A 17,274-nucleotide genomic window follows, 5' to 3' on the forward strand; every position below is an offset into this window, starting at 1 on the left:
AAAGCTTGGATGTTGCTTTGAGAACTATGTCCTGTTCAGTGTGAAAGAGCCTTTTATATTTTATATAATCATTTTTTGGTGAAAAGTATACTCGTAGAAATTGACCTCACAGCTTGTCTTTTTGAAATGGCTTGTGGCTCCTATTTTTTCTTTCCTCCCATATAAGTTGCCTAAAAATTAAACAAGCATTTGATAGAGACTACAGTTTGATGTATAGTAGGTCTGGGTTATCATAATCTCAATTATCATTGAGGCATTTAGTAAGAACTTGGTATGACTCAGGTGTTGTGGTTCATAATGTAATACAGAGAATGCGGGCCTGGGCAGCCCTGGGCATGAATCCTTGTTTCCACTACTTCCTGAAGTACATCGAGCAAGCTATTTAGCCTCTGGAAGTCACAGTTTCTTCCTTTGTTAAATGGATTTATACTCTTTACATGCAAGGGTGACTGAACAGTGAATGAGGTGATCTATAGAAAAGGCCTACATGGTACCCGGCACATAGTAGGTCCTGTGATGGTAGTAGTTAGATTGTCAGTACTGTTAGGATCTCTTAGTATTGTAGTCTGATGATGATGATGATGATGATGATGATAGCTGACACTTAAATAGCACTACTGATGTGTCAGACACTTTTCTAACTGTCCCTAGACAGTCCTATGAGGTAGATGTTATTATTATCCCCCATTTTATAGATGAAGAAACTGAAAGGTTTAGTACATTGGTCCAAAGTCATACAGCTAAATTACTCAACCAGGACTTACACTGAGGCAATCAGGCCCCAAGTCCATGCCCTTAACCAGCAGGCTGTATTGCCACTCACATATATCCTGCCTCTCATTAGACAATATGGCCTGAAATGATCAGTTTGGCCTATTTATGGAGAAGATGCATGAAATACTGTAGTCTTTCTCTGTGAGATATCTTATCATCCAGTATTTGGACAAGAATTAAGGAGAGAAGTAAAGATTTGTAGGAAACAATTTTCCATTTGGGTTTGGATCTCAAGTTTCATCTACATCTTAAGCAGCCTACCTTCCCCAAAGTCAAGACCCATCAGTCCTTTGCTAAGTTCAGAAGTGTTTTTCTTTAGCTTTTATGGAAGAGCAGGAGTTCCCACAACAGAAGACAACACTCAGAATTTCAGTTACTGACAAAACTGGGCATAGACAGGAATGCTCTTAAAGAAAGGTGGGAGAGTCTTCCTGGATGGATAGAAAGATATGGTGATCGTGTCTTCATAAGGGGGCTTTGTACTACCATAGACCCAGAATACAGCTGTGGCATGGAATATTCGGTATGTGTGGATTTTACTAAAATATTTCAGATAATTTTCATTTTGAATTTATAGAAACCACAAGTTAAATGATTCAAAACCCAGATGAATCCACAAATCTACAAAAATCTATATTTATGGTATAAACTATGGCCTCTTTATAATTGGCCAGTAATTTATAGTTTGCAGGAGGAAAAGTTCAAAGCATACAAGCTTTAGAGCAGTAAGATCATTGGATTTCATTTCCCCCTTCCTACTTCCTACCTTTGTGATCTTGGGCAAGTTACTTCATTGGGATCCTAATCTGTAAGATAGGGATGATAATATCTGCTCTCTGGGTTGCTGTGAGGATTCAGTGAGGTAACATACAGAGCATGCTTGGCATATAGTGAGCATGTGGTAAATGAAAGTCATCATCATACTAGGTCTCGAAGAGAGAGTCCTAAAAGCTCCTTTTAGGAACCTGATTTTAATAGAAATATCTGCAAGACCCAAGAAACAAGAAAGTAAATGTGAAATGACAGCATTTAATGGCTTTGAGAGTGGAGCAGGGAGTTGTGTTTAGGGATAAGGGACCCTTCCTAGTACTCCCTGCCTTTCCGGGTTGCCCTAATCCACATTTCCCAGGCAGCTGCAGAAACTGGAAGGAAAGAAATGTACAAAAGAGACCAGCCTGAAATTCCTCCTGATACAGCCAGTGATCGGGAAAGGGGTGTCTTATATATAACCCAGCTTCAGGCAGGCTGACAGCTTGAGAAGCCCAACACCCTGTGTACTGCTCTCAGAGTACAGATGCCAGGGTGCAGGGTTACTTAAGATGAAAATATCTGTCTACATAAGCAGATCATATCTGATTTTGATTATTGCAGGTGAATGATTCATTAGAGATGCCATAATGCTTGATGATTATAATATCCTTAGAAAAATGACATAGTAAGAAACTGGAGAACTTTTACGCATATGTTTTTTTAAATTACAATAGTAGCCTTCCTTTATTATAAGAAATTTGAAAAATATAGGAAAGCACAAAGGAAAAATAAAAACACTTATAATCTCACTATCCAATATAACCACATTTCACATTTTAACCTTGTAGTCTTTTTTGTCCTATACCTTTACATACATATATTTTTCTTACTTAAATTTACTTTTTTATTGATATATAATATTTGTATATATTTATGGGGTACATGTGATATTTTGTTACATGCATAGAATGTGTAATGATCAAGTCAGGGTATTTAGAGTATCCATCACCTTGAGTATTTTATCATTTCTATGTGTTAGAAACACTTAAAATCCCCTCTTCTAGCTATTTTGAAATATACAATATGTTGTCAACTATAGTCACCCTTACTCTGCTACCATTTTTTTGGTATTTTTTTTACAATTATAATCATCCTATACTTATTGTGCTATAATTTGCTATTTTCATGAAATAGCATATTATAAACATGTTTCATAAAATTAAATGTTTTTGTAGCATCACTTTTAATATTTTCATGATATTTCACAATATTTTTAATTAGTCCCCCTGTTGTTAGACCTAGGCTGTTCCCAAATTTTGGCTATCTTTAAAAAATGAATTATTATAGCTAAACTCCGTACCCAGATTTCACTGTAAACTCATAGACGTGATATCAGTGCTTCATACACACTGTGTTGCTGAGAGGTATTGGGGTGGGAGCAATCAGGTTATTTAACAGGCCAGTTTCTTAGAAAGCAGCCCTCTAGGTTCAAGGGCAACTCCCTTTCCTCTAATGGGCTGAAGAGACCTACAGCAAAATTTTCTAAAAGTTCAGCTAAGCTTGATTTTTCTGTGATTCCTTCCACTGGTGAATGTCCCAGCATCCATTGATCAGCATCAAACATGCCCATTAATTGACGAATGTTGGTGCTGACAGGTGACAGGTAGCAGAGACTATAAGAATTACCTGCATTTCCATACTTTTATTTACTTAATTCTTTTGAAATTAGAATTTTAGCCAAAAAAAAAAAAAAGAATTTTACTATGTATAATGTTGAAACACAGTACCTTCTTGATCTAAATACAGTGTATTAGAGTTTTAAAAGAATGTGTAGCCTTCTGAGAAAATAGTTGCATGTGTTTTGACCATTTGTTTACTTAGTGAAGATTTAAAAGCTTTAAATAGTATAAAAAGGACTGTATGTATGTGAAAACTCTGAGAATTGGCTCAAGTGCTCATGAATACCCGATAACAGAAAAGATCAAATACACTGTGACACTGAAATGAATCTCTACAGTGCTACAGATGAACACAGAACATGGGGGAAAACGACTGGAAATGAGTGAAATGCCTCAGACTGATGAAGGAGAAGTACTGGATGTGAATAATCAACAAGTTGACAACAGCTGAAGAACATATCTAAAAATACGTGTTCCGCCTGGGAGCCCCACACAGCCTCTGATGCTTTCCTCAGATCTCTCACACCTCTCCTTCTATCTGACCAAACATGCCTTTCACAGTCAAAATAATAAGACATAAGACAGTTTCTTATGCCTCTAATCTTTTCAATAACCGTTAACAAATCACAGGAGCAGTCTTTTGAATCTGATCATTGGACCTATTAGGTGTTATCTGAGAAAAACAAGATTGTCATTTGGGTTGACAAAGAAATACATGAATAAATGTATAAAATGCCCCAGTGTTTTATTAAGGCCTGCCAGAACCTTCTGTGTGGAACAAGGTAGCTAGTATTCCTGGTTTCCAGTATTATTGAACCTGTGTCTCTTAGGTTTCCATAAATATTTCAACAAAAATATGAATTAGCCCCTACTGTCTTTCTATCACCATAACCCAGAAACCAATATATCTTTTAATCTTGCCTGTTTTTAAATTTTTTTTGAATTTTTGAACTGTCATATGAGAGTTCTAAACATACCTTATTCTTGATTATCATTGATTTATTATTTTATAATGATAATTTTTTTTTTTTGAGACAGAGTCTCACTCTGTTGCCCAGGCTAGAGTGCCATGGCATCAGCCTAGCTCACAGCAACCTCAAACTCCTAGGCTCAAGCAATCCTCCTGCCTCAGCCTCCCAAGTAGCTGGGACTACAGGCATGTGCCACCATGCCCGGCCAATTTTTTCTATATATTTTCAGTTGTCCAGCTAATTTCTTTCTATTTTTATTAGAGACAGGGTCTTGCTATTGCTCAGGCTGGTCTCGAACTCCTGAGCTCAAACGATCCACTCTCCTCGGCCTCCCAGAGTGCTAGGATTATAGGCGTGAGCCACCCCACCCGGCCTGTTATTTTATAATGATAATTATGAATAACTACCTTTATAGGAGTGCCTCCCATGAGGCAGGTACATTTCTAATAAGCATTTTTCCTATATCACCTCTTATCTTCACAATAATTCTTCAAGGTATAAGTATTCTCACATATTAGAAAAAGGAGGTTCAGAGAAGATGCTCTTATCTAAGAAACGGTATAGCCATGTGTGACTCCAGGTCGCTGTGACTGGAAGGCCATTTACTTCTCACGCGGTTCAGGGGAGAACTGAATGGAAACAGACCTGATAATAGAACAGACAAGTATGTGGAACCGTGTGGAAAAAAACCCCCACAGTCTTCCATCGTGGATAACTAGACCCTCAAGACAGACTTCAGCATTTTCCTGAGCTTTTCGGCAGTTTGTGGTGTTTTTTTTTAAATGTTAAATTCACTGTTTCAGACTTCCTCCCCTCCTCCTGCCTCTTTGATCTTCCAGGCCCTCAGTACCGCCTAGAGAAGCAGAGTGAGCCCAATGTCGCCGTTGACCTGGAGAGCACTTTGGAGAGCCAGAGCGCGTGGGAGTTCTGCCTCGTCCGCGAGAACAGTACGTTGGCCGCCTCGCTTCATGCCTGCTTTGTCCGTTGCAAACTTGCTTAGCAGTCATGTGTTTGGGACTTCTCACTGGTCTGGCTTCCCTAGGCAGAGTGGAAGTGACTGTGTTCCAAGGAAGACTGCAGCCTTCCTGCCAAAAGTACATCCCAAAGTGAAATGATTGATTTTGTGCTTTTTGGTAGGGTTTGCATCCTGTTTTGCTCACTCTGTGATTAATGTTTTTGTGTTAAATTATATCTTACGTTAGGAGCATCCTTGGAAAGATGTTAGAAATAAGAGCCCTTTTTTGAGGCAAAGTGTATTTTGTATAAAAGCAACTGGCCCTGTCAGTATCACTGTTCAGACATCAAGTTTTAGAACGTTTTAACTATTTGCATATCCTGCGGGAGGCAGTGTAGTGATTTCTTGTGCTGTGTTGAGAACTAACTTACTTAACTTCGTTCATTCTCTCTGTTCAGAGTTTCCAAGTTGTGAGTTTTTGTCATCCTCTCCTCTATACTCCCACCGACTCAAGGGGCAAGTGATGTGTGAAAACTGCGATTATGGCAGCAGACTGTCCGTGGTTATTCCTGCTTCAGGGCTTTTACACAGGCTGTTTCTTCCACCTGGAACCTCTTTTCCCCATTCTGGTTAACTCTTTCTCATCCTTCATCTCAGTTTAAATGTCACGTCTTTAGAGAGGCCACCATGATCTCCCTGTCCCCCGTTACTTAAACCTAATCTGTCCCATTTAGGGGGCTCTTATATTAATATTCTACCATAGAGTATACTACTTTTTCTCCATTGCATATATTTCTATTTATTTTATTTATTTATTTATTTATTTTTGAGACAGAGTCTTGCTCTGTTGCCCGGACTAGAGTGAGTGCCATGGCTTCAGCCTCGCTCATAGCAACCTCAAACTCCTGGGCTTAAGCGATCCTATTGTCTCAGCCTCCCGAGTAGCTGGGACTACAGGCATGCGCCACCACGCCCGGCTAATTTTTTCTATATATATTTTTAGTTGGCCAGATAATTTCTTTCTATTTTTTAGTAGAGACGGGGTCTCGCTCTTGCTTAGGCTGGTCTCGAACTCCTGACCTCCAGCAATCCACCCGCCTCGGCCTCCCAGAGTGCTAGGATTACAGGCGTGAGCCACCACGCCCGGCCCTCTATTTATAATTCTATGTTTTTCTCAATGATTGTTTTATATCTGTCTCCCTCACTAGATTGTCAGGTCCGTGAGGGTGTCCCTGACCCATACCAGGTTGCCCTTTAGTAATTTAGCAACCCACTATAGACCATGTACTGTAGGAGCTCAGTAAATATAGACTGAATGATGACTGAATGGTAGATCTTTTTTTTGTTTTGTTTTGAGACAAAGTCTCACTCTGTCGCCCGGGCTAGAGTGCAGTGGTGTCATCATAGTTCACTGTAACCTCGAACTCCTGGGCTCAAGCAATCCTCCAGCCACATAGCTGGGACTACAGATGCACGCCATGATGCCCAGCTAATATTTCTATTTTTAGTAGAGACAGGATTTCGCTCTTGCTCAGGTTGGTCTCGAACTCTTGAGCTCAAGCAATCCTCCCGCCTCAGCCTTCCAGAGTGCTGGGATTACAAGACGTGAGCCACTGCACCCGGCCAAAATAGTCTTATCTTAGATTGTTGATAGGGGTGAATATTTTCACAAGTTTATACTACTTATTTGAATTTCTTGGGCCATTTGGAAATCAGTGATTTTTATTTCTATGGGTATTTACATAGGGTACTTATAACTAGTTGCAGACTGGGGACCCTAACACCCCATGCATGAGCGTGGCAGCTCATGCCTGTAATCCTAGCACTTTGGGAGACTGAGGTGGAAGGATCACATGAGACCAACCTGAGCAACTTAGTGAGACCCTTTCTCTACAAAAATTGTAAAAATTAGCCAGGTGTGGTGGCACGTGCCTGTAGTCCCAGCTACTCAAGAGGCTGAGGCAAGAGGATCACTTGAGCCCAGGTGTTTGAGGTTCAATGAGCTATTATCATGCCACAGCAGTCTAGCCCAGGCAACAGAGGAAGACTCTATCTCAAAAAAAAAAAAGCAAATCATCATGCTAGAGTCATCAAAGAGCCAAAGAGCACAACATGGAAAAGAACCAATAGCCTTTATCTGAGAGAAGATTAAGCCAAAAGAGGTGAGATCGATACCTAGGACCACTTTTGCCCTGACAAAAGAAGTCCAGGGTGTGCCAGGGTTAGAGATTCCCCAAAGGAAAATAAATAGCATGTAGTAAGATAGTAGATTTAAACCCAAATATATTGGTAAGTGAATTAAATGTTTTAGTTTTCTTTTTTTAAAAGATGGTCAGGATGGATTTTTTTTTTTTAACATCCAAAACAAAGACACTGAAAGTTTTAAATAAGTCTGTTTTAGCCATATTAACATGAGGTGAAATACATTTTTAGATATAAAAAGCATTCATAATGACGGAAGGTTCAATATACTTAGAAAATTTAACAATTCTAAATGTGTATGCCTCAAAATATATAATGCAAAAACTGAAGAATTACTAAGAAAAATATTATATAAATTTCCCATCATGGAAATTTAACTCTCAGTAATTGAAAGAACAAATATATTTTTAAAAAATTAATAATATAGAAATTTGAAAAACGATTAAACTTAATCTCTTAGACATGTACAGAGAATATTTTACCCTACAACTGCAGAATACATATTTCTTTCAATCACACATGAATATTTCCCAATATGGACCATATACCAGGTGATAAAGTAAGTCTTAAATATCAAAGGATTGAAATCATATGTGATATATTCTCTGATCACAATGAAATTAGAGTAGAAATCAAGAAAAAGACAAGAGGATCTGCATATGTTTAGAAATGGAGAAATAAGTTTCTGAACCTGTGGTTTAAAAATAATAATGGAAATTAGAAAATATTTGTCTGAAAGATAATGAAAATTCTACATATGAAAATTTGGGGGGCCGGGTACGATGGCTCACGCCTATAATCCTAGCACTCTGGGAGACCGAAGTGGGAGGATCACTCGAGGTCTGGAGTTCGAGACCAGCCTCAGCAAGAGTGAGACCCCATCTCTACTAAAAACAGAAAGAAATGAACTGGACAACTAAAAATATATAGAAAAAATTAGCTGGGCAAGGTGGCGCATGCCTGTAGTCCCAGCTACTCGGAAGGCTGAGGCAGAAGGATTACTTAAGCCCAGGTGTTTGAGGTTGCTGTGAGCTAGGTTGATGCCACAGCACTCTAGCCTGGGCAGCAGAGCTGAGACTCTGTCTCAAAAAACAAAAAAAAAAGAAAAGAAAATTTGGGGATATAACTAAGCATTATTTAAAGGAAATTTTACAGCCTTCAAATTCATATATTACAAAAAAAGAAAGGCTGAAAAGGAATGAGCTAAGCATTCAACTCAAGAAATTAGAAAAGAAGCAGAAAAAGAAACCTAAAGACTGCAAAAGAAGGGAAGTAATAAAAATAAGAGCAGAAATGAACGAGATAGAAATTCTGAAACATCAAAAGCAAGAGTTGGTTCTTTGGAAAGAGTAATAAAATTGATAAACTTCTAATGAAATGGATCAAAAACAAGGATGAGAAATAACAGAGAAATACAAATACTAACAGAATGAAAAGGAGGTACACTGTAGATCCTCTCATTAAACAGATAATAAGGATTGTTTAGAAAAATCATACCAAAAATGTTGAAAGTGTAGATGAACAAATTCCTAGAAAAAAACAACTTACCAAAATTGACACAAAAAGAATAGAAAACCTGAATATTCTCATAACTATTTGGAAAAGTTGAATTAGTGATTAAAAACCTTCCCCCAAAGAAAATCCAGACCCACATGACTACCGGCTAGTTCTGCCAAACACTCAAGGAAGAAAAAACTCCCATTTTATATCAGCTATTCCAAAGAATAGAAAAAAAGGTATACTATCCAGTTTATTTTAAGAGAGTGTCATAATCTTGGTACCAAACCCCAGGAAAGACCATATAACACAGAAAATTTTCAGGCCAGCCTTTCAAATATAGATGTAAAAATGCTGAACAAAATATAAACAAACTGAATCCAGGGTTATATTAAAAGAATAATATAGCATTACCAAGTTGGGTTAATTCTAGGAGTACAAATTTGGTTTAACATTAGAAAAACCCAGTCCATATAATTTGCCACAATAACATATTAAAAGGAGAAAAATCATCTCAGAGAAAAATCATCTCAGTAGATGTGGAATGTTTTTCAGCCATTAAAAGTTGTGTTTATCAAGAGTTTCATGATAAGAAAAATAACAATAAGGGGAAAATATGTCAACATAGACTCATCCCAACTATGTAAAAACAAAAAGTATAGAAGAAAAATTGCAAGGAGCATGTTAATTGTTGTTGTCTTTGGTTGGCAAGATTCTGGGTAATTCATTTTCCTTCCTCTTTAATACTTATTGTTTCCAGAGTTTCTAATGTGAGCATGCATGACATTCTAAGATGAAAGAGCATACAGGAAATAAGGGCAAGTTCACATACATAAAGATTATATAGTGAGAACATCTATTAGTGTAACAATCTTTGGGACACTTGAAATCTCAAACTATTTATAGTAGCACACATGGTGTGCCAAAGGAAATGTTATACTAAACACACCCTTTTGTACTGTGGTTATCTGAATTTTTTTACCTGATAGAAATGAATAATCACTCTCTCTCTCCCTGTCATTTTCTTTTATTCTTTAAAGACTCAACTTAAACATACTTGAAGAACTAATTCACAAACAGTAACTTTATAGTGGATTCTGTTTCAAAATGCTGACTCTTTATTATACAAATAAGATAAAACACTATTTATTAACATCTTCATACATTTTTTGGATATGTAACATACATGTAAAATAATTTTCAGATAATGAAAGTGTCTATAGTGGAAACTGAGTCTTTCTTCTTCCATCCCCTACCTAATTCCCCTCCCAGAGACAGCAGTTGTTCCTAGTTTCTTCCATGTTTTTCCAGGGATCATCTATGCATATGGAAGCATATTCTGTGTGTGTGTGTGTGTGTGTGTGTGTGTGTGTGTGTGTGTGTGTGTGTGTATGAATAGATATACATCTACATATATGCATGTGTTCACACAAGCATACACATTTATATTCCCCTCCTTTTAAAAACACAAATGATAGCAAAGTATCATTAGTGTTCTGCATTTTTCTTTTATCATTTTAACAGTATATTGTAGAAATTATTCCACATTAATCCACATATTATTGTACATATAAATTCACCTATTCTTTAAACTGCTGCACAGTATTCCACAGTATATTGTGATTTCAAATTAGGCTGCTTTTTTTTTTAATGAGCCCAACTTTCTTACATCAGGAAAGAGAAGCTGTGAGGATTAGTGGATAAAGCTTTGAAATCTGGGCTGTAGTTCTCCAGTTCTAAGCATGAAAATGGTTTTTTTTTTTTTTTTTTGGTTTTTTTTCCCTGAGACAGAGTCTCCATCCGTCACCACTGTTAGAGTGCAGTGCCGTCATCATAGCTCACAGCAACCTCAAACTCCTGGGCTCAAGTGATCCTCCTGCCTCAGCCTCCTAAGTAGCTGGGACTACAGCTACATGCCACCACACCCAGCTAATTTTTTCTATTTTTAGTGGAGATGGGATCTCGCTCTTACTCAAGCTGGTCTTGAACCCCTGGCTTCAAGCAATCCTCCCACCTTGACCTCCAAAGTGTTAGGATTACAGGCATGGGCCACCACACCCCACCTCAATTCAACTTCTTAATAGGTAGCTATTGAAGAACAATGTATGGTTCTTAGTTGGAATTTCTACTAGAAAATTTTTTTTTTAAAAAAGCCTTTTCTATAAAAAGAGTAAATTGTTTCTATAATTTACTTCCATTTAACAAAGACTAGTTATATTTCATTGATTTTAAACCATTGACTACCTATCGCTCTTTGTAAGTGCTGGTCAGGGCTTCTTTCATTTATATGGTGACTTTGACTCAGAGTGCAAGAACTGAAAGCATCTTGCAAATCCTTCAAGATATGGATGCCAAGGCTTACAGAGGTCACACAAGTAAATTAAGACCATGGGCCAGGCGCGGTGGCTCACACCTGTAATCCTAGCACTCTGGGAGGCAGAGGTAGGAAGATCTCTTGAGCTTCTCAGGAGTTCGAGATCAGCCTGAGCAAGAGTGAGACTCCGTCTCTACTAAAAATAGAAAAAATTAGCTGGGTGCAGTGGCACACACCTATAGTCCCAGCTATTTGGGAGACTAAGGCAGGAGGATCACTTGAGCCCAGGAGTTTGAGGTTGCAGTGGACTATGATGATGCCACTGCACTCTAGTCAGGGTGACAGAGCGAGACCCTGTCTCAAAAAAAAAAAAAAGTTGGATTAAGAAAAAGAAAAATATTTCAAAAATAGAATTTTTTTTTAATTTCTGTTGATATCTTTGATCAGGACTGGCTCACTATCCTTAAAGGCATTTTAGATGTGAATTAAATTATGATCATGTATTATACAGTACTTAAAAGAATGTGCTTTCAAACCAAGCTGCCCCAGTTCACAGTCTGGCCCTGTCACTTACTTAGCTATGTGACCTGGGACAATTTACTTAACCTCTATTGAGTAGTTTATCTGCCCTCATAAGGTTGATCGGAGGATTCAATGAGTTTTAATAATCATACCACCCTTATAACAGTGCCTGGCACATAGTAAGTACTCAGTAAATGTTAACTATAATTAATAAATAGTGAAAGAGCAGCATTCTGTGGCTGATCGAGCAGATGGGGCAGAGGTGTGGAGGTCTGGAATCGCAGAACTGGCAGATCCCTCAAGGAGAAGGGGGATGATCTGGAGTGGAGAAGAAAAGAGAATAGGGTGGGGGGGCAAGTCTGTAAGTCTGTGTCATAGGACCCAGAGAACTTAGAAGCAGGGTGCTTTTCAGCAAATGTGTTTTGGTGTCCTAGAGTGGATGTATACTTTATAAATAAAACCATTTGTTTGAGAAGACTGTTTGCCATAAGAGTAAATATAAGTCTTTCAGTTTTTCTTCCAAGGAGGGATGGGGCAAACATTTTATGTCAACCACATGAGAGGAAGTTTTTAAAAATTATTTATTCAGGCCGGGAGCAGTGGCTCACATCTGTAATCCTTAGCACTCTGGGAGGCCAAGGCTGGAGGATTGCTTGAGGCCAGGAGTTCAAGATCATCTTGAGCAAGAGCAAGACCCTGTCCCTACAAAAAGATAGAAAAAATTAACCGGGGATAGTAGCACACGCCTGTAGTCCCAGCTACTCAGAAGGCTGAGGCAGGAGAATCGCTTGAGCCTAGAAGTTTGAGGTTGCAGTGAGCTGTGATGACACCATTGCACTCTAGCCAGGGTGACAAAGTGAGACTCAAAAAAAAAATAATAATAATTATTCAGGCCTACTATTATAAGGCATTGTGCTAGACATTTTAAAATGCTTTCTCTCATAATTTTCTTAACTGCCCTACAAGATACTGTTCTTATTATGAAGAGAGGCTATGACTTGCCCACAGTTAGCCAGCCAATGAGTCATAGGACCAAAATTCTAAGTTTATCTGATTCCAGAACCCACCCTGAGATTGTCAATAATACAAGGTAGATTTTCAATCCCAAGAATGCTGATGACAATTTTCTTTATATACTGTGAGAGAGAAGCTTGCAAATGAAGCTGATAAGACAAGAGTTTCTGCCTAGGGACTGAGAGCTAACATTTGTGCTTGGATCTTAGCCTAAATAAGAAAATGACAAGCCAAAGTCCTTGAGCTTTCCAGTTTGGATTCTTGTCTGATAATCGACTACATCCTTCAGCCAACTGTCTGCTAGAAGCTGGAATCAGACCAGAAGGAAGCACAAGTACATTATGGAGAGGATGTAACATTAGAAGACTTCCATTCTTGTCCAAGCTCCTATATAAATCCTGGCGCCAAACTGAACCTCAATTTCCTTTTCTGCCAAATGTTGCCAGTGACCTTTCCCACCAACCATGTGTGGGTAGTCCATCCAGGTCCTTAGAAGACAGGTGCTGCTTGAACCAACTTATTCTTACCACAGCTTTAAGAGAGAAACTCTGGAATTTCCCATTATCAGGGCCAAAATAGAACTGAAATTAAACTGGCTTTATGGAATGCCAACAATGTGTCAGACACTATCTTTCTGTTTTATCACTCACTAGTCTACCATTCAGCATAGTGCTTAAAGCACAGTCATTAGAATCAAGCAGACTTTTGACATCGGATAAATCATGTCACCTCTCTGAGCCTCAGTTTCCTGCATAAATGGTTGAATTTATGTCACCAGGCTTTTGTGAGGATTGAATGAGATACAAGAACTGTTACTATAACAACCGTTTATGCCAGTGTGGTCATCATCCTTGTTTTATAGAAGAAGAAACTGAGGCTCAGAGGGGTAAAGTGATTTGCTAATGTCACATGGACAATAATGATGAGCCTAGAAAACTGTGCCTTTTTTTCCATTAAGTTTAGTGAAAGAGCTGAATCTAGTTATTTTATTTCCTAAATGGAAGTTGTTGTAGAAGAGGCTTCAGTTCCTTAAACTTCGGTTCAACCTCCCTTGATCTCTTTTCCTTTTGAAGGAGATTCACAGGATGCTTAAGATCTTCCATTATTTCACTACCTTATTGAAATTCTTAATTTCCTTTATTTAAGGTTATACTGAGGAAGGTTATAGTGAGGAACTCACCAGGTGGGTGGTCACCCAGACGGGTGGACTGAGGTAAGGGAGAACAGCTGTGGGTTTCAGTCTGCGAGCCCTCATCTGCCTCCTTTGGTTTCCCTTTGAAGACCCAGGAGAGGAGGCAACTGCTAGAAGCCTCTTAGGCCACCTGGCTGCCACTGGCTGGGCTCAGTTAGAGTCCTTCTCCTTCTTCCTCTCTGATCACTGATTGCCCTGAATGGATTTGCTCACTCTCACCCTGGACTGTGACCCCACACACACTGGACAGGGCCCAGGTCTGAGTCCCCTCTGCATCCCAGTGTCTGTGGTCAGGCCTGGCTCATTCCCTCTGGTAGAGGGGACCTCCTGAGCACTGGAGCTTCAAGTACATGATGGCTTTTAAGTAGAATTTGGGGTTTGAGTGAGCATCTTTATGTGTAGAGGTTTCTTTGTTGGGCTGCCACCACCACTACTAAATAGTGAGAGAGGGGAAATAGCAAGTGTGGAGAGAGAATGAATACTGGCTTTGCCCTGGTGTGTTTCCAGATCCTCTTTGAGATGCTTGTTTATCCTAGGCTGGTTCTTCCTCCTGTCACTGTGCTCTGCCAGCCCCGGAGACTCCCTGGTGGTTCCACTCCGCTTCTGGAGGTTTGCCTTCTTCAGTTACAAATCACTAATCTCTCCAATTTCTATCATGTGACTTAAATACCAGGGCTTTAGACCTCTTTTATTATACCACAACCGCACACTTCAAATATAGAAGAAAATGTGATCATGCAAATAAACTCTATTTACAAATAGAAATGACTTGTGATGTTGGTTGTACATATTTTAGGTTGATATATTGCTGAAAGCCAGTTACATGTCTGGCTTTAAGAGGGAAGTATTCACACTAAAAAATTTTCTATATGGGTGAGGGTTTTTTAAAGTTGATATTAGTTCCAGCAAGCATAATAGTTCCCTGCTTGCCGCACACTATAAAAATTGAAATGAACAAGAAACATCCCCAACGGAAGAATACTTGTGTGTCTACCTCTTTGTGTCTGGTTAATGTGGGCCAGTTCGGCAGTGTATTGTAGGGGGAAAGGCAAGATGTTTGGAGCCACTGTGTGATCTTGGGCAAGTCTTTCTCCTTTGTGGGCCTCATTTCCCCATCTGTAAAATGTGATGGCAGATCCTACCCTGTAAGGCTGTTGTGAGGGTTAAACTGTTGAAACAAGTAAATGAGATTGCAGTTCACTATGTGCTTTTTTTTTTTTCCCATCGTTTTTTTGGAGTTTTTTTGTTTTGTTTTTTGTTTCTTTGGTTTTTGGGGATTCTGTTTGAGACAGAATCTTGCTCTGTTGCCCGGGGTAGAGTGCAGTGGTGTCAGCCTAACACACAGCAACCTCAAACTCCTGGGTTCAAGCAATCCTCCTGCCTCAGCCTCCCAAGTAGCTGAGACTACAGGTATGCACCATCACACCTGGCTAGTTTTTTCTATTTTTACTAGAGATGGGTCTGGCTCTTTACTCAGGCTGGTCTTGAACTCCTGACCTCAAGCCATCCCCCAACCTCGGCCTCCCAGAGTTCTAGGATTACAGGCATGAGCCACTGTGCCTGGCCCACTATGTGCTTTTAATATACTCAATGCACTATATAAGTGTTGGCTATTACTGAGTGTCTGTGTGCCTGAGACACGGAGAGCAAGGGCCTGCCAGAGATACCACAGCTTGTCTGAGCATATATATGGTGGCCTTTTCCCCCCCTGTTATTCCTATTTTCCCTCTAGCCTCTTAGACTTCCCACAGGCCCCTTTGAGCAATGGCCAGCACTGAGGGTAGCTGATACTTGGGGCAAAAAGCTGTGCTGACCTTTACTAGAAGCAAACTTGTGCCCTGTCCACACCTCCTTCTTCAGTAATGAGTGCCTGAATTGTGCGATGTAGGCTGAGAACTTCCACGTGAATTGCATTTTTCACTCTCCCCCTTTCTTAAAAGTTCCCCCCTTTTCATTTTATCATTAGGTAGTAATTAGTATTCAAGGGAAATTGGTCTTAATATATTAAAATTGGTTAAGTGCGTTTAGACCTGTACCACAGCCAATGTCTTATTGGAAAACGTAATTGGGGACTCTGTGTATGTAATTAATTGAATTACAATTAAGAACTTTCATTAAGCGATACACTGGTACATTAGAGCAGTAAGGAAACATGTTTGATGAGCCACAAAACCTGTCTGGGCTCTAAGTGAGGGCATGGAGATTTGCATCCCTCTCGTAGGCTGCTGGCCCCAGAATTTGCCCTGGAGGTCTTGACTAATGGTTTGGTAATGCATCAGGTGACATTTCTGCAGCGACTCTGGATGGGAGGTGAGTTTCTTCCAGCATATGTGCCCTCATTCTCTGACTCTGGAGTCAGGGAGAGGGATAGTATGGTGTTGATCAGATGTTATAGTTCTTAGATATTTTGCCATGTAAATTGTCAAAAATGCCAGGCTCCTTAGAAGCCCACATTACTTTTCTTGTGTTTTGTTTTCTTGTTTTTTGGCGGTTTTTTTAGAGACAGGGTCTCCGCTGTGCTTTGAACATGAACAAAGGCATATTGGAGGAAAAGGAAGTAATGGGAATTCTGCCAGGAGTCTTAACTTCTAAGTAAACCTGTAATGAACCATGGTCCAGACCCTTAAATGGTCATGCTTCATCTTCTAAAGCTGTGGTCCCCAACCCCTGGGCCAAGGACAAGTACTGGTCCATGGCCTGTTAGGAACTGGAACTGGGCCCCACGGCAGGAGGTGAGCAGTGGGTGAGCGAGCAAAGCTTCATCTGTATTTATAGCTGCTTCCATGGCTCATCATCACTACCCCCTACCCCCCACCCCTGTCAGTGGAAAAATTGTCTCCCATGAAACCAGTCCCTGGTGCCAAAAAGATTGGGGACCACTGCCTAAAGGGCAGTTGGATTCACTTTGGACGCATACTTGTTCAGGCATCCCCAAAAGCTTGATTGAGCCTTCCTCTGGGCCAGCCTCTGTGCTGGTACTTGGGAAGTGGAGAAGATCCAGCCCCCACATCATGGAACCCACAGTTGTGATCAGTCCTACAAAGAGTGGAGAGCAGGGACCAGAGCTGGTGAGATTACTAGTAGAAGGCTTCATTAAGGAAGAAGAAAAAGGAGTTAGATAATGAATAAGTGAAGAATGTTCCAGGCTGAGGGACTGTGCTCATCTGCCAGCCTTAGGATGAGAAGGAGCTTGGCATATTTGGGAACGAATGAATGGAGTGGAATGAGTGAGGGAGAGAGAGCTGAAAGATGAGGGATGGGCAGGGTCTAGAATGCAGAGCCCCTTCCATGAGCTGCTCTTGTTACAAATTCTATAAACTTGAAGCTGTTTCTTTCTGATCACCTCATCAAACAAGATTACCTTGATTTATTGAGAGGGGTCTGAAACCTCCATGTGGAAAGTC

General features: G+C 39.8%; 1 protein-coding gene across 6 annotated transcripts in view; it reads left to right on the plus strand.

Moving 5' to 3' along the window:
• MAPKAP1 (MAPK associated protein 1) overlaps nucleotides 1-17,274 on the plus strand; it is a 231,711-nt gene that overhangs the window by 162,585 nt on the left and 51,852 nt on the right. For 5 of the 6 annotated variants that reach the window (XM_045563651.1, XM_045563653.1, XM_045563654.1 and 2 more), the window contains one exon: nucleotides 5,014-5,121. The exons of the other annotated variant lie outside the window; for it this stretch is intronic. In XM_045563651.1, the coding sequence (XP_045419607.1) occupies nucleotides 5,014-5,121 (108 nt within the window). The remainder of the gene's footprint in view (nucleotides 1-5,013; nucleotides 5,122-17,274) is intronic. 6 annotated transcript variants of the gene reach the window in all.

This window comes from Lemur catta, chromosome 10, assembly GCF_020740605.2.
Source record: "Lemur catta isolate mLemCat1 chromosome 10, mLemCat1.pri, whole genome shotgun sequence".
Classification (NCBI taxonomy): domain Eukaryota; kingdom Metazoa; phylum Chordata; class Mammalia; order Primates; family Lemuridae; genus Lemur; species Lemur catta.